This window comes from Gopherus flavomarginatus, chromosome 2 (genome assembly GCF_025201925.1).
Source record: "Gopherus flavomarginatus isolate rGopFla2 chromosome 2, rGopFla2.mat.asm, whole genome shotgun sequence".
Taxonomy (NCBI): domain Eukaryota; kingdom Metazoa; phylum Chordata; order Testudines; family Testudinidae; genus Gopherus; species Gopherus flavomarginatus.
The window spans coordinates 118,043,236-118,059,130 of NC_066618.1; the positions used below are offsets into that span (position 1 = coordinate 118,043,236).

At 50.4% G+C, this 15,895-nt stretch overlaps 1 protein-coding gene across 1 annotated transcript in view; it reads left to right on the forward strand.

The window, feature by feature from the left end:
* The first annotated feature begins 2,367 nt into the window (after positions 1-2,367).
* The window catches only part of TGFBR1 (transforming growth factor beta receptor 1), an 86,381-nt gene continuing 72,853 nt past the window's right edge, over positions 2,368-15,895 (forward strand). Inside the window, exon 1 of the mRNA XM_050938233.1 lies at positions 2,368-2,481. Within this exon, the coding sequence (XP_050794190.1) occupies positions 2,406-2,481 (76 nt within the window). The 5' untranslated portion in view covers positions 2,368-2,405. The remainder of the gene's footprint in view (positions 2,482-15,895) is intronic.

Here is a 15,895-nt window from a genome sequence, read left to right on the forward strand (position 1 = left end):
TCAACAATTTTCTACAAACTGTGGGTTGGGACCCCAAAGTAGGTCATGACCCCTTTCTGATGGGGTCACTAGGGCTGGCATTAGACTTGCTGGGGCCCAGGGCTGAAGCCTGAGTCCTCTGTTCAGGGCCAAAGCTGAAGTCTGAGCCCCACTGCCTAGGACCAAAGCCCAAGCGCTTCGGCCCTGGGTGGCGGGACTCAGGTTACAGGTTCCTACTTGAGGTTGAAAGCCTTGGGCTTTGGCTTTAGCCCTCCTGCCCGGGGTGGTAGGCTCAGGCTTTGGCCCTCCAGCCTGGGGCTGTGGGAGTCGGGTGGGCTCAGGCTTTGGTTCCCCCCTCCCACTGGGGTCATGTAGTAACTTTTGTTGTCAGAAGCAGGTCATGGTACAATGAAGTTTGAGCACCACTGGTCTAGTGTGAGCAAAAACAGCCACATTGAAAAAATATTTGAGCTGCTGCGTCCTTGCTAGTGGCGCTGTTCTCTTGTATATGGTGCTAAGACTCATGGAGCATATACCACAGTTCTTTGTGTTGCAGTAAGTTAGATAAATGTATGAATTCTTCCCCAGTGATTTGTGGGAGAACTTGCCTGTCCTTTCTGGGTGAATTCGAGGCAAGGGTGGAGTTTGGGGAAGGAAATGGAGGACTAGCGGCATCGGAGTGGTGCTAGAGCCTGCATCCATATTGTATTAGCAGCTTACATGTTGCCCTCACTGGAGCGTCAGCGTATACCACAGATGGTTAGCCAACTTGAGTTAAAAGCAGCACTACACTCAAATCTAAGTTCCCTCTAAGCTGTGTGGCCATGCAGCTGCCTATTAAGCATTATACAGGCATTCAGGGCTGCAGCGGGGAAAGATGCCTCTCCACAGGCCCTGGATCTGCTGCGGCCAGGGGAGAGGCGCCTTTCCCCCCCAGCCCAGGTGCTGCTGCAGGGAGAGAGAGCTGGGAGGAGTCCTCTCTTCCCCACTGTAGCCCAGAGTAGCCCCAGTGCACCCCAAGCCCCTCATCTGCAGGCTCACCCCAGAACCTGCACCCTCAACTGGAGCCCTCACCCCCCTGCACTCGAACCCAGTGCACATAGCAAAATTCATTCCACATATGGGTGTGAGAAATTGGAGGGAACACTGACAAATTAAGGGTTGTGTGTGTGCATGAATGAAACTTTAGGCCATGTCTATATGGACAGCACTGCAGTGGCACAGCTATACTGCATCTGGTGAAGATGCTCTATGCCAGCGGGAGAGAGCTCTCCCATCAACATAAAAAAATCACCTCCACGAGCATCAGAAGCTGTTGGCAGGAGAGGCTCTTCTGCCAACATAGCACTGTGCACAAGATCATCTTTGTCAGTGTGGCTTAGGTCCCTCCAGGGGTGGTTTATTCACACACATTATGCTGACATAGGCTGTAGTGTAGACATAGCCTTAGGTAATGGCAATACTCAGTTTAAGGTTGTAATGGAGATAAGCTCTTTGATGTTGCAGCATTTTCAAGACAAATTTAAGAGTGCCAGAGAGCTGGTCACTGGTTTTTTTTCTTTTTTTTGTTCAGTGGTGGAAGTGAATTTGGTGGGTCCTAATTGTAACCTTATCTGGTGACTTCCATACTTTAAGATTTACAAACGAATACTCAGTGATATATGCATGGCTGCAAGGACTTAGTCAGGAATTTCCTTGCTTTCTGTAAATCTGATTTGCTATGATGCTGGGCTCCTCCTGCGTTAGGGGAAAAGTCTCTGGGTGCTGTCCTGGCTAGAGAGTGCTCCAGCACCGCTGAAAGCTTTACTTGCTGGATATGCACAATCTCTCCCCCTTCACTGTTCAGCGTGTTCCCAGGGCAGCCTCCAGCCCTGCTCCATCTCTGTCGCCTCCTCACCTAGCTCCAGCAGCCCTGCTCCACTGCCCAGTACCAGGCCCGGCTGTGGCTCCCTCGCCTCACGCTGAAGGCGGAGCGAGCTCCCCGCCTCAGCCGCCTGCCTCGGGCAGTGTGAGCAGGAGGGAGCGACAGGGCAGAGGTGGCTCTATCGCATCCACGCGACGCCCCCCAGCCCGAGCGCGTGCCATATTGCCGGGCCCACAGCGCAGGGACAGGCTGGCTGGACCTTTGTCCGCGCGCGCCCGCCCAAAAGGGGATGGGGGGAAGACGCTCCCCTCTGTCACTCATCCCGCTTCGCGCTCCCCGCCCCTCCCCCTTGGCCTCGCGCCGAGCCGGTTGTATTCTCCAGACTCTTGTTGTTGTTCGGAATGTCTGCAGCTGCCTGGAAGGCGGGGCTAGGGGCGGGGGCGGCCAATCAGGAGGCGCCTGTGTGTCAGTTACATTATATAGTGGCCGCAAGGGCGAGTAAGCCTGAGAAGCTGCGGCGGGGACGACGCGGGGCTGAGTCTCGGCGCGGGCGGGCGGCGCCATGGCGCTAACGGCCCCTCCGCGGCCCTGGGCCTTCCTCGCGCTGGCGGCCGCGGCGCTGCTGCCAGGGGCGGCGGGTGAGTAACGGGCCGGGGAGGCGGCTCCGCGGGTCCCCGCCGGCTCCTTTCAACAACATGGCGCAGGGGCCGGCCGGGCGGAGCCCGGAGCTCACGTGCCTTTGCTGGTCGAGCCCGGCGGCTCTGGGTCCGCGCGGAGTAAAAGCCAGGAACCCCTGATGCCGCCGAGAAGCGGCCGGGCCGGGCCGGGCCGGTCCTATGGTGGGGGTCTGGGGGTGCGCAGCGGCTCCTCCCTCTGCTGTCCGGGAGCGGGGTGAGAAGGGCACCGAGCGCGCCGGTGGCCGCCCACTTCCGGCGGCTGCACCCGCAGTCTGGGAACCCGCTGTCTGCGCCCCTGGCCCCGGGGCAGCGCCGCGAGCGCCTCACGTCGCGCTCTGCATCCGGTCCTGACCCACCGCCACGGGAAGGAGCAGGCAGCCCCCGTCGTCTCCGCTCCTGGCCGATGGGATCTGTGAGCCCGGGGGTGCCGGACCCGGCTCGGCTGTGACCGCTTGGCAACTTTCACTCTCGTTCCCTGCTAGTGATCTGGGGTTTGGGTGGCCGGCGCAGACCCTTTGACCCTGATGTAAAGACTTGGGTCAGTTGGATAAAATGTCTTTCCTGAAAACTTCCGCCTCCTGTCCGAGGTGTTCCCTCTTTGTAACCGAAACGGGGAAATCCATTACGTGCTGCAGGCTTATTGTAACAATGTAACTGTTTCAGTGTGATTTACAAATGTGGGGTGGGGAGGGGAGTTAGCGTCAGTTGTGGCACTACATGCTGCATGTTCCAGCTAGGTAAAGTAAAAACACTTTTTTTCTTGAGTCTCCTGAAGTAAGGAGTCACTTGTTCTAGCTCAGTTAGGCATCGGCTTGCAATACGTTGGTATTATGGTTTGGGTGATTGGTTAGGTCAGGGGTCGGCAACCTTTCAGAAGTGGTGTGCCCGGTCTTCATTTATTCACTCTAATTTAAGGTTTCGTGTGCTGATAATACATTTTAACGTTTTTAGAAGGTCTCACTCTCTATAAGTCTAAACTATTGTGTGTAAAGTAAACAAGTTTTTAAAAATGTTTAAGAAGCTTCATTTAAAATTAAATTAAAATGCAGATCTTATCAGTTTAGTGCAGTGGTTCTTAACCTGGGGTGCACGCACCCCCTGGGGCAGGGCCAGTGCAAGGATATTTTGCCACCTAGACAAAAATTCCACCCTTGCCCATCGGTTCATTAAGGGGCAAATCCCCAACGAGCCTTTATAGACCTCGGGGGCCAGTCATGCCCAGGGGCTGCTCCCAAGACCAGGCTTCCCCCTCCATGCCCCCTGAACTCCCCTGGAGGGTGCACAGCCCCCCTGTGAGTCCTCTGCACCCCACCCAGGTGGCCCCCTTCCCAAGTCCACTCATTGGCTTTGCTAGGCTTGGGCCACTGAAGCAGCTCGGTAGGGAGGAGCCATTTTCTGGAGGCACCAGAGAGCCAGTGTGTCTTTCTTGTGGCAGCAGCGAGCCCCAGCCATGGAGGAGCCGGCGTGGTGCAGGGGGACAGCAGCCCTGAAAAGGCAGTGATGGCACTGCTAGCAGGGAGCAGCTGCGCCCTCCCACCCCTCCTGCCCAGGCTGTGGCCTGGCACCCCCCTGGGGGCACCTGTAGGCTGCGGTGGATGTATGTGGGCGCATGCGCCCTGGTTCCCCCCTCGCCTAGGGTTAACATACTTCAACCATCAAAAAAGAGGGAAGAGCCCTGCCCTAGCCCCCATCCACTCCCTCCCACTTCCCACCCTGATTGCCCCAGTCAGAACCCCCATCCCCTCCCCCACTCATCCCCTGACTGCTCCCTCCTGGAACCCCTGCCCCTAACTGCCCCCCGGACCCCCACCTAAGCCTCCCTGCTCCTTGTCCCCTGACTGCTCCCTCCTGAGACCCTCCCACCCTAACTGCCCCCCTAGGACACTACTCCTTACCTGTTCCCTGACTGCCCCAACCCTTGTGAACACCCCCGCCCCCAGACAGACTCCCCATCCAACCACTCCCCACCCCCTGACAGGAACCTCAGACCTTCCAACCCTCCTCCTGTTCCCTGACTGCCACCCGGGACTCCCCTTACCAGGCCCATGCTGGTGAGACGCTGGCTACACATGGAGTGCTGAGGCAGCGGGAAGGGGGGGAGCTGTAGGAGGGGCAGCGGTGGCTCACACTTCTGGGAGCCGCAGAATCCAAGTGCAGTGGGGGAACCGGGGGCGGGGGGAGGGTGTGCCTGCCCGGGCTGCGGCCTGGTGCCCCTCCGGGGGGGACTCCTGCAGTGGATGCATGCAGGTGGTGGGCCCCGTGTGCCCCCGGCTCCTCCCTCGCCGCGCTCAGGCTCTGCAGCTCCTGGGAATGTGAGCTGCCGCTGCCCCTCGTGCAGCAGGCTCAGGACCCTGTGCCCCTGTGGCTCACACTCCCGGAAGCCGCAGAACAAGCGTGGTGAGGGGGGAGCCAAGGGGCGCGCCTGCCACCAGTTTGAGGTCCCGACCGCGTGCGCTGAGCGAGGCCAGCGGCAGGGCCCCGGCTGGCAGCCATGTGCCAGGCAGAATCAGCTCGCGTGCCAAAGGTGGCACGTGTGCCGTAGGTTGCCGACCCCGGGTTAGGTGAAATGCTGTTTACATTGCAAATCTATGCGTTGTACAAAATACACATTTTATAAAAAGTACAATATACGAAAATGTTTACCTGGCTCTTTGGGCTCTTTCTCCTTCTTCCCCAGCAGACTCCTGCGGTAGATCTCATGTCAGAACAATATATGTGAAGGATATTGCCGGAGCTGTTCTGTGATTTTAGGGAACTAAAGACAATAGCAAAATTGTTCCTTGAATTCTCTAAATAGTAAATGTGATATGTTTAGTAGTGGTACTTTGTTTTAACATTACTGAATGAGAGATTTACTAACAGCCATAGACCTACCTAGTTACGTAATCTTCATATACCCGCTTTCTGTAACCCAGCAAATTACAATAATGAACACAAAGGAGGGTGTGTCTGTATGTATGAGATAGATATGCATATTTTTATATATATCTATACATATATATCCATATTCTTTATTTTTTTTATTTTACTGAGTTACTTTTTAGGCAAAAAAAAAGCAATACTTATAGTATATTGCATACACTTTGTAACTTTTTTGTTACACTTTTTTTCTTAAATTGAAACTTATAAAGCTTCAAGACTTTTTTTTCTTTTGCAATCAGTGTTGGGTGGTATGTAACTTTGAGACCTGCCTTACAGTCTGGGCTTTACCCAAATTGTTTATGGTTTCTCTGCAGAAGATGAATAACATCTTAAAATTAACCTTGAGCAATAATAGTCAGTGTAATTTGTATTCTGCCTAAAGTTGTCTTGCACAACTTATTTTGAGGAAAATGAAGGTTTTGTGACATGGAAGCAATGAAGAAAGCATGAAGTTAAATACCTTGTTGCTTCTGGCTTTCTTGGCCAGACATAGCAACTTTTGAGCAACTTAATCTTCATAACTGTGCCTGTTTCAGGTTTACATTATGTAGAAAATCTTATATCTGCTAGAAAATATTTACAGAAAGAAAGCCAGCTCTGAACCTTTCCCTGGGCCTACAGGTTGATAAGTGCTTAAGTGACAGGGCATTCTGTTTCAGCTGAGCCATTAAGTGATCGTGTAGAAAGTTGGATCTTTTTAAGTCACCGGCTTCATTAATGTGTGCTGAATGATTGAGAAAAGATAGTGATAGTAGAAAACATTTGTGTGTATGCTTTCTGATTGCTCGCAGAGTGAATTTTCAGAGTTAATCTGCCTATGATGTAATTTTTATGGAGGTCAGCTATAATGACACTCTAGTCCAGGGGTCCATAGCCTTTCAGAAGTGGTGTGCCGAGTCTTCGTTTATTCACTTTAAGGTGTTGCGTGCCAGTAATACATTTTAACCTTTTTAGAAGGCCTCTTTCTATAAGTCTATAATATATAACTATAGTTTGTATGTAAAGTGAATAAGGTTTCAAAATGTTTAAGAAACTTTAATTTAAAATTAAATTAAAATGCAGAGCTCCCAGACTGGTGGCCAGGACCGTGCCGCAGGTTGCCTACCCCTGCTCTAGTCGTATACAAGTGCTAAACCTAAGAATTGTACCCTGTGTCTATTTTGTACTAGATCTGGTTTTCAAACTTTGGTCCTTCACTTAGACTATATCTACACTGTGTGCCTTACAATGGGATGGCTGTGTGGCTGCAGTAGCCACTGTTTGTCACCAGGAGAGAACTCTCCTGATGACAAAATAAAATCACTCCCAAATGAGAAGCAGTAGTTTTGGCAGTGGGAGAGTGGCTCCCGCCATTGAAGCACTGTCCGCACCGGTGCTTTTTGTCAATAATTTTGTCATTTGGGGGGGTATTTTTCACATCCATCAGCGACAGAAGCTTTAATGATGAAAGTGCAGTGTAGACATAGCCTTAGTTGAGATCATCTTGATCTTGACGTGCCTTAATAGAAATATCCCTATAAAAGAAGTTGTTTCCCAACTCTTTTTTTAGTGTTGCCTGGCCTTAATCTAGGAACCACACATAGCAGTTAAGTGAATTATCCATTTCTTGTTTGAAATAAAACTGATAAGTGTTTTGTGTTTGTTTTAAGATGTGATAACCGAAAATATAAATTTATGTTACTTAAACTCTGATCTCTCCCATTAGAGAGCTTATTTTGTATGGGGAGGGGAGAGAACCTCTATTAGTGTGGGGAAGCAGATGGAAGAGTGTGAGTGTGATTTTTGTTTTTTAAATTCATTTTAAATGTTTTTAAAGATGGCTTGCTATTGCTTTCTTTCATAAAGGCAGTCCAAGAAACTTAACAGAACTAAGGGTGTCTGTTTTTAAAATTTAAGTTTCTCTTGGTTCACAAAAACACAGATGAAAACAGAATAATTTTACATGTAAGATATCAAGTTAAATAAATGTGATCTGAGGTCTTGTTTCCATCTGGTATGAACGCTGTCTTGGGAGTAGTGTAATTGTGAAGTTGGAGGACCCATTTCTTGGCATCAACACTGCAAAGAGAACCATGTTTCTTCCTCTTCAGTTGGAACCCTCTGAGTGACTTCTTATAACTTGTTAAAATTTACAATTAGTATCTCAGTAAACCAGTTCTATTTTATACTTATTCTTTAGGAGAAATGCTCTTTCAGTGGAAGTTTTGGCTGAGACAAAGAGTATAAAATGGGTCACGTTATGAAAGTTGTCCTGTGTATGATATTCCTAGGTATACCTAGGGCTGTCAATTAAACGCTTTTTGACCTTCAGTAAGTAATTTTTCATAATTTATAAATACCCTGGTTTCTATGGGAGCTCTCTTTATGTTAAAAAAAAAAGACCAATGCTTGCCCCAAAGAGTTCACCACTTAAACACTGTTGCAGCTCATACTGTCATTATTTGCACATACTTCATGTTTTCATCTTGCATGTTTTAATTGTAAAACTTATTAATTCCCTTCCCTAGTCTACTTTACCTTTTAAAAATTGTTTGATAACCTTGTTTTTTTCTTCTCCAATTAAGAATTTTTCTTAGTGTAATTTTTGCTACATTCTCCTTCCCTTTAGAAACCATGGGCATCTTTCCTTTTCTCCCTTGTTCTCAATTCCTGGCAAAACTAAAAATCCAGATTAGTGGCCTGGTGCTATCAGGCTTGTGGACGCTTTAATATTAGTGCCTCCATTGAGGAGAGCTCTCCCTATTATGGCTATTCTAGAGTCTACTAAGATTTTATGGCAGACTCCATTATCTCTGCCACGTACTTCAAAAAGAGCAGAAAGGAGGTATTGTATCCCTTGGCTCAACAGTTCACACATGGTGGTGTTTTTTTTAAACAATCCCCCTCTGGGTTTTCTGGTAGTATCTGCAGCCAATGAAAGGGAGATGCATTGACACCAACAAACAGAAGGAGACAAAGAAACTAGATCTCTTTGGAAGGACGCCTCATTCCACAGGAGAGTAATAGCTTCATATTGCAAACCAAAAAGCTCTGTGGGAGCACTACAGTTTTACCCTGTGATATGCAATCTCGAAGTTTGACAAGCTTCTAGATGAGACAAAACAAGATTTCAGGCGATGGTGGAGGAGGGCAATTTAATTTGCAGAGCAGCTCTGCAGATTGATCTACATGCAGCTGACTCTGCAGCTTGCTGCATGGCGTCTTCCTTTATTATGCGACAGTCTTCATGGTTGCACTCCTCTGGTCTTAACCCAAAGGTTCAGCAGAGAATCCAGGACCTCACCTTTGAGGCTGTCGCTCTTCTCCAGAAAGCGTGATGAGGATCTGCATAGTCTCAAGGACTTGGAGCCACTGTGAAGTCCCTGGGAATATATACTCTGGTGGCAAAGTAGTCCTTCCATCCTCATCAGACCTAGCCATTTCTGGAGTTTGTACCTCGAATCCAGGACCTGTCAAGGAGGAAGAGTACAGGTTACAAAAAACACCCACCTGCTCCTGCAGCTGCCAGTACGTTCTCCAAGCACGCTTTTTGATAGTTTGGTCAGGGACAGAGTACCAGTTTAAGAATACCCTACAATTTTTAAAATTAAGAAAGGTGCCATCGTTACCTTCCTTGATTATTTGTCCCCTTCTCCCCTCCTCCCCAAAATATGCTATTTCCTTTGTACTTGGGCCTGTATCACTGGTTGCATGGGGTTCTTGTTGATCTCTGATTACTCTCGCCCCTTGTTCCATCGAAATGGTCACAAGGTGCCTGTTATCTACCAGGTAATGAGCGCTGGGATAGGGCGGAGGCTCGATCACTGGATGTCCTCGGGAGGGGTGACAAGTGTCCCGAAGGTAGCGATGGGGATAACGCAAACAATGAGTTGTGGGGTTAAAATTGAGGGTTTATTGAATGGGTCACAGGTGCGGATAAGGACCAACTTAATACTAGTTACAACTTGGGCCTACAATACAATACTAGAACAAATAATAAAAATACTGCAATCACAAACAGAAGCTGACCCTGGTACCGCTCTAGGTCCCAGTAGTTATTCAGGTCCTTCCAAGGGTTAGTAAAGGTGCTATTGGTGCTATTATTAAGCATAAATGCAATTACTCGTCTAAGTAAAAAAAATGCAGTAAGACAATTAAAGATTGCCGTGAGACTCCGGCCAATCCCCCTTGCCTTCAAGGTTTCCTGGTTAGTGGGTTTCCCCTCGCAGGAGCCTTGGGGCGGCTAGAATCGGCTTTCGTCTCCGGCTTATAACAGACGATTACAGGCTCAGTTAGCAGAATTAGCAGCTAGGCATACTTACACACACAAACCACAAAAGTTTCATCACCACCGGCAAACGGGTAGGCTTCTGAGAACACGGAGCCGAGGGAGACCTCGAGTTGATCAGGCTCGGTTACGGGTACAGGTTTCTGCATTTCTCCCTGCCCACCGCTTGCACGGTGGGCAATTTATAAGGGTAATGACGTGTTCAGTTTTTTGGCCAGGTTTCTCCTAATTAGGAGATTTACAGATGTCTCGTTACCACCCTCATTTTGGGGGGGTGGGGGGGGCTGTCAGGAACTGGCTGACCACAAAATTTGCCTAGCCCCAACGGTTACTTTCGGGGAAATGCTTCTTGTTTGAGAGTACGTGTATGCTTGTTTCCTGAACATGGAGGCCAGGGCAAAAACTGCCTAGGGCTGTGGCACTAACATGGGCACTAACATGCCCCCGTGCCCTGGGCTCCATGTGAACGTTATGCCTATACCTTAGATTCATCGTCCGACTCGCCATCCCCTTCTACAAGAGGGCGTGTCGGGGGAAGAGGCAATGTAGGCCGAACCGATAACATGATGGATGCAGGCTTTCAAGCAGGCACAGCCAAGGCAGAGCAGGATACACCCGACCAGGAGGGAGATAAGGAGAGATTGGAAATAAGCCTTGTAGGCTCCGAGACCCAACCAATCGAGCCAGGACAAAAATCGGAAGCTCTCCCTGGACTCACGCACGGCGGTTCCTAAAGCCCTGAGGTTGTTAATTACTTCCGTTAAATTTCCAGATACAGAAGAAACAGAGACACAAAACTTACTCATATCCATGTACCCACAGTATAAGGATGTCTCACAAAAGTCCGGTGATTGCAGCAAAAATTGTATCATTAATCAGTTCTGAAAAGAATGATCTGATAATTCCGTTAGCTGCTGATTGACTACATTAAAACCTTTTGTGGTGGTATTTGCCAGCGTTTCAATAGCCAGTGATTGGAATAATACCTGCTCATGTAATAACATATATCCAACAGGGTTAAGCGAGACCACTGAAGACACTACAGAAGACAGCACACCCTTTGCCTTCTCCCACCAACCCCAGGAACGTCGAACCCGTCTGGCTGAGTTGGGATGCCAGGTCTTAACATAAATACCACCCCCTTTTAACAGGATAGAGCCAATGGTACATATGCCTCTAGGGTTAGGGGGGAGCGCCGTATAGGCTGCCTCGCCACACAGCCAGAAGTGACTGGGTCAGGGGGACCAGGGGGAAAAGGCAGAGTCCTGACACGCCGAGCCTCCCTTAAAAACTAACTTCTTAATGTGGCTGTGGGATAGATATGTGTGTGTGAGGGGCTGATAGAATCTTTTGCTGCTATAAGTGATGTCGCCGGACCTAATTTTCCGGCCGCGGCTACCGCATAAAACGAGGGGTGGGGACGTACAATTGAAAATAGGGCTGCTGGCCATCTCATTTCCGTCCACAAGCTGCGACTGGGAACAATTGGGGTAGGCCCCAACCCAAATGGTTTCTGTTCGATTATTTCCCAAAAAGGCCCAACAATGGGATGCCATGGGCCTTTCTCCAGGTGACAAGGGGAGTGGGCCCATACGACGTACCCTAGTTTCATTAAAAATAGAAAAAACAAGGGGGGAAATGGGGTCGAAAAGATCGTTTGTGCAGCCTGTCCATTGTATGGTGGGGAGCCACTGAGCAAAGGGGGAGAAGCAATTAACGGGACCATTAATGCTACTAAAATTAAACACTAACGGCAATAAATCAAACAAAGGCCTATTTACAGACAGCTTATTGGAACATGCAAGGCAGTTATCAGGGGTCAGTGAGGATAAGTCGACGTTTCCTCCCAGAACTTCCTGGATCCAATAGGCTGCAAACATAAGCTGATGGGTATTTTCGCCCACGGGATACGGATGTCTCAGGTTCAGCAGATCTGGGCCCTTCTGGTTGTCGTCCCGGCTTCCCGCCGCTATGGCGAGCTGCAAGACAAAGCAGAAGGCGGCCTTATTGGCCCTTGTTAGTTTGCTCCGGATTCAGAACATTTGCTTATCCAGTTATAGTGGACCAAGGTGTGATTGCCCTGGACATCCACAACTGTATAGGTATTGGGATATTTACCCGCAGTTACAATTCGTGCGGCATAGGGTTCTCGATGACCCGAGGCCTGTGGCTCAGCCACCCAGACAAGTTGGTCAGGGTGATATACGGGAGTCCAGGGGCCTCTAGGCCTGGGGCTGATTTCAGGCCAACGAGAATAGTTTGCGTTGAGGGAGATAAGGACCTGTGGTAATAGCGTACTCCAACCCTTATAGTCAACGTTGGGATTGACTGAACGTATCATGGTTTTCAGAACCCCGATTTTCTGCTCTACAACGCCATTACTTTCGGGGTGATATTTTAAGTGAATATGGAGGGAGGCCCCCCATCCCAACACCAATGCTTCGAAACGCTTGCTGGTAAAAGGGGGTCCCCCATCTTCTTGAACTTCGGAGGGCACTCCCCATGCCGCAGCCACCTGTTGCCGCGCCCCAGCCACGGCCGCCGCCGTGGTGGTATTCAAGGGGATGCAGTGAGTTTGACGGGAGCCCAAATCCACCACGACAAGAGCCTTTGGGTGGCGACGGGCTCCGGGTAGGGGTCCCATCAAATCTATCTGCCACACCGCGCCGGGGGGAAAATACTCTGCCGCGTACGCCCACCGCTCGTAACGAGGGTGGTTTTGGGACCTGATTTGTGCACACTTAAGGCAGGACTGTACTATTCTTTCGCAGTCCTGCCGCCGTACCTCGGGTTTACCCTGAGCACCTAGGGCTAACTGACTGTATAAGCGGCTGCTAGGCAAATGCCCCCAATCCTCATGAAGCCATCGGAGGAATAGATCGGTTTTGAGCTGGGGCTGTTGCCCCAGACACACTTGGGGCACTTGAATTTCCCTCATTTTTTGGTCCAATTTGGAGTGGAGGGGGTTAGAATTAGGACGATGCGACGGGCAATGGGTTATAAACCAGGGCCGGGAGAACTTACGTACCAGGCTGAAAATAGTGTCCCACAGGGGCGTAAATGCTGTGGGGTTAGCCTCTCCCATGAGAATGCTGAGACAAAATTGTGAGTCTATGCCCAACACAACTTGAACAGAAACGGAATGGGCCTGGGTAACGTGCTGGGCAGCGAGAAGGATCCCATGGACTTCGCTATGCTGGGCCGATGAACCCAGCGGGAGATCAACCTGGAAGTGGTCGCATTTAGCACAGAGGACTCCTGCCCGGGGGGTCGGGGAAGTGCCCCCGGCGGACACAATCCAGGGGTCATATTTTGTTTCTATACACAAGGGCTCTGAGGCTGTTGGGAACCGGACATCGTTCGGCAGCAATTTAAGCGTCCATTCCCGCCACGTGATTTCCCCCAAATAACACAGCTGTTGCCAAGTTAGGCTGGTGCTGTGAAAACGGGGGGGAGAGGGGCAGCCGCGTGAGCCAAGGCATGAGGTGTACCTCTGGGCCGATCAGGGTTCCTTTACTAGATAGCAGAGCCCAAATGCGCGCCTCACCTGCGGCTAGCAGCATAAGTCCTATGGGTCCATATCGATACTGAAGGCCCTTGAGCCGTCGGGCCCAGTTATAGACTGGTTGCCCGTCTTGTGATACTGAGTACCCATAATGATGTTGTGTAAAGAAAAGGGTAATGGTAAAAGGCGAGTCCCTTTTATATCGCGCCAGCCGTGGGTTAGAGGCAAACCAGGCGGCTATTCGTTCCAGGCTCTTTTGGGCCTCAGGACTCCATATTTCCCGTTTCCGTTTCGACGAGAGGGGCTCCTGGATCGTTTCAAGGTCTACGAGGTGTTTATCCGGGATGAAGTGTCGGTGATAATTAATTAGGCCTACAAGTCTCTGTAGTTGCTTTTTACTCTCGGGTGGGTCTGTTACCCAAGGGTCTAGAAGTCCCGAGGTAGGTTGGCCACAGTTGTAGGGGTCATAATGTTGGCCTAAGAAGGAAAAGCTTTGAGAAGGCACGAGGTGGCTTTTCGTCTCATTAATTCGCCACTCATTGGCCTTTAGCTCGGCTACCACGGTGTTAGTTACATGTTGGACTATGTGTTCGTTGGGCCCAATTATGATTATGTCATCCACATAGGCTAAAATGGTGGTGCCCCCAGTGGCTTCTGCCCCTCTTAAGGTTTTCGCAAGAGCGGACATGGCCAAGGCGGGGGAATTACAGAACCCTTGAGGGCACACCTTCCACTGGTACTGTGCGCCCTGGAACGCGAAGTTTAGGATTTGGGGTTTGTCCTCTAACGGGATTTGATAGAACATATCCTTTAAGTCCAGGGTGCAGGCCCACCTCCCACTGGCATCGCTTAGCTGTTGCCGTATTTCTGGAATGGTGGCCGGGCCCGCAAATGGAAGGTGTCGGACTCGGGTGTTTGCTTGTCTATAGTCGATGACCAATCGAAATTCAGAGGGGTTGCCGGGCTTGGGGATACCCCGGCCTGGCGATAGATAGTTTGACGCGGTTGCCTGCGCTATCCGTCCCTCCTTTAATAATTGGTTGAGCAGTTGCTTAATGAGGGGGATGCCTTCAGGCTTTGTGGGAATAGGGGAAAATTTCCATGAGCTGTTATTAACCAGCTTGGGGCTATAAGGGGGGGGGAGGGCGTCAGGTGACAGGCAGAGCCTGACAGACCTGTTTTTGTAATCGTAGTTGTTTTTATATCCCCAACCCCCAGCAAATTTGTTCCTCCCAACAAAGCCTTAACTTTCCGCTTGTACCCTTTATGAATCAGAGTGAAGCGGACTACGGGTTTTTCTTCAATGCTGTTAAGACCCTGAATAAACATAGTAGAACTTGTGGGTATATGCGGTACATCGGGTTTAATAACGGAGATTTGAGCTCCGGTGTCCAACAGGAAAGATACAGGGGTGTGAAGGGGTTTGGGACCGGCTACCAATAGGGTGTGATATGGTCGCTCATCCCATGTCTCCATGGAGGCCGGGGCGCACCTGGCCTCTACTCGTTTTTTGTTCTTAAATAATCGTCCCAGTCCTTCCATCCTAACTGTTTCCCCAGGTCTTGTTGTTGAGAGTTAGACATCTTCCGCAGTGCTTCCTTGGGCACCCCCTTATGTAATAGGAACCCAAAAAGCGCCCTTTCGGCCTTGGTACGTTCAGGGTGCTTAGGTTGACCCTTATGAACAGGGTTCTCAGCTGGAAGGGCTGAGATGGGGCTCCTGGGGGCTTGTGGCATCCAAAGACGGGACATAGCCTCATATAAAGTAATAAGAGGTTGCCCAACCCAACCATGCAGCAACAGGGTTCCCCCTGTGTCAGTCGGTGGGGCGCCATCTATGGCTAAGTCCACTGCATCCCTGTTGACCGGGATTTGGGTGGGGTCCCCGACATAAATGAGCGGCGTGTTGGATTGGGCTTGCTGCGGATTCAAGTTCAAGGGCACCGTCTGTGGGTCCCACATTACGATGGATGCCCCAGCAATAGCCCATATGATCTCATGGGGCGTATTTATGCTGCCGGGAGGTATATACATGCCCTTAAAACTGCCCTTCATGGCTAAAGAGGCTGCGGCTGGTGTAGTAAGTGACCAGACCCCGTTTCTTAAGAGGTTATGTCCTGAAAATCCTCCCGACCAGGTGGACGTTTTGGCCAAGAGACTAGCCTCCTCCCTGTCCACTACCTCTGCCCCGTGATCCAGGGCCAGACGGCCCAGCCAAACGAGGGCGGCCTCGCTCTCCCCACGCCTAGTGTCTACCATAAACTCCTTCAATTCTGCTTTAGTGCGGGTACGATATTCGGTGGTAGTAGTAATTTGGCCTGTATTAGAGTCCACCTTGCTTTTTGTGATAGCGACAGGCATTGCCTCCATCCGCATCTCCTTCTCAGGCGCGGGTGGGGCTGAGGGGAGAGCGGGATAGATCGAAGAGGGGGCTGGGGCTTCGTAGGGGGGTGGGTTTCCGCCAGTCTGACTCCCGTCCTCCTCTTCCTTGTCACCCATCTCGCTTTCTGCGCTATCGGTGCCATTCGCGGCGGCCTGGTTAGCGGCAAACATAGTGCTTCCATGAAGGACCGCACAGAGGTCCAGCGCTTTGTTTAGTGCGCTGAACAAGACCGTGGACACGTCTTCTGACTTATACTTGTCCGGTCTAAGTTTCTTCGACCACTTAGTCTGTTCTAATTC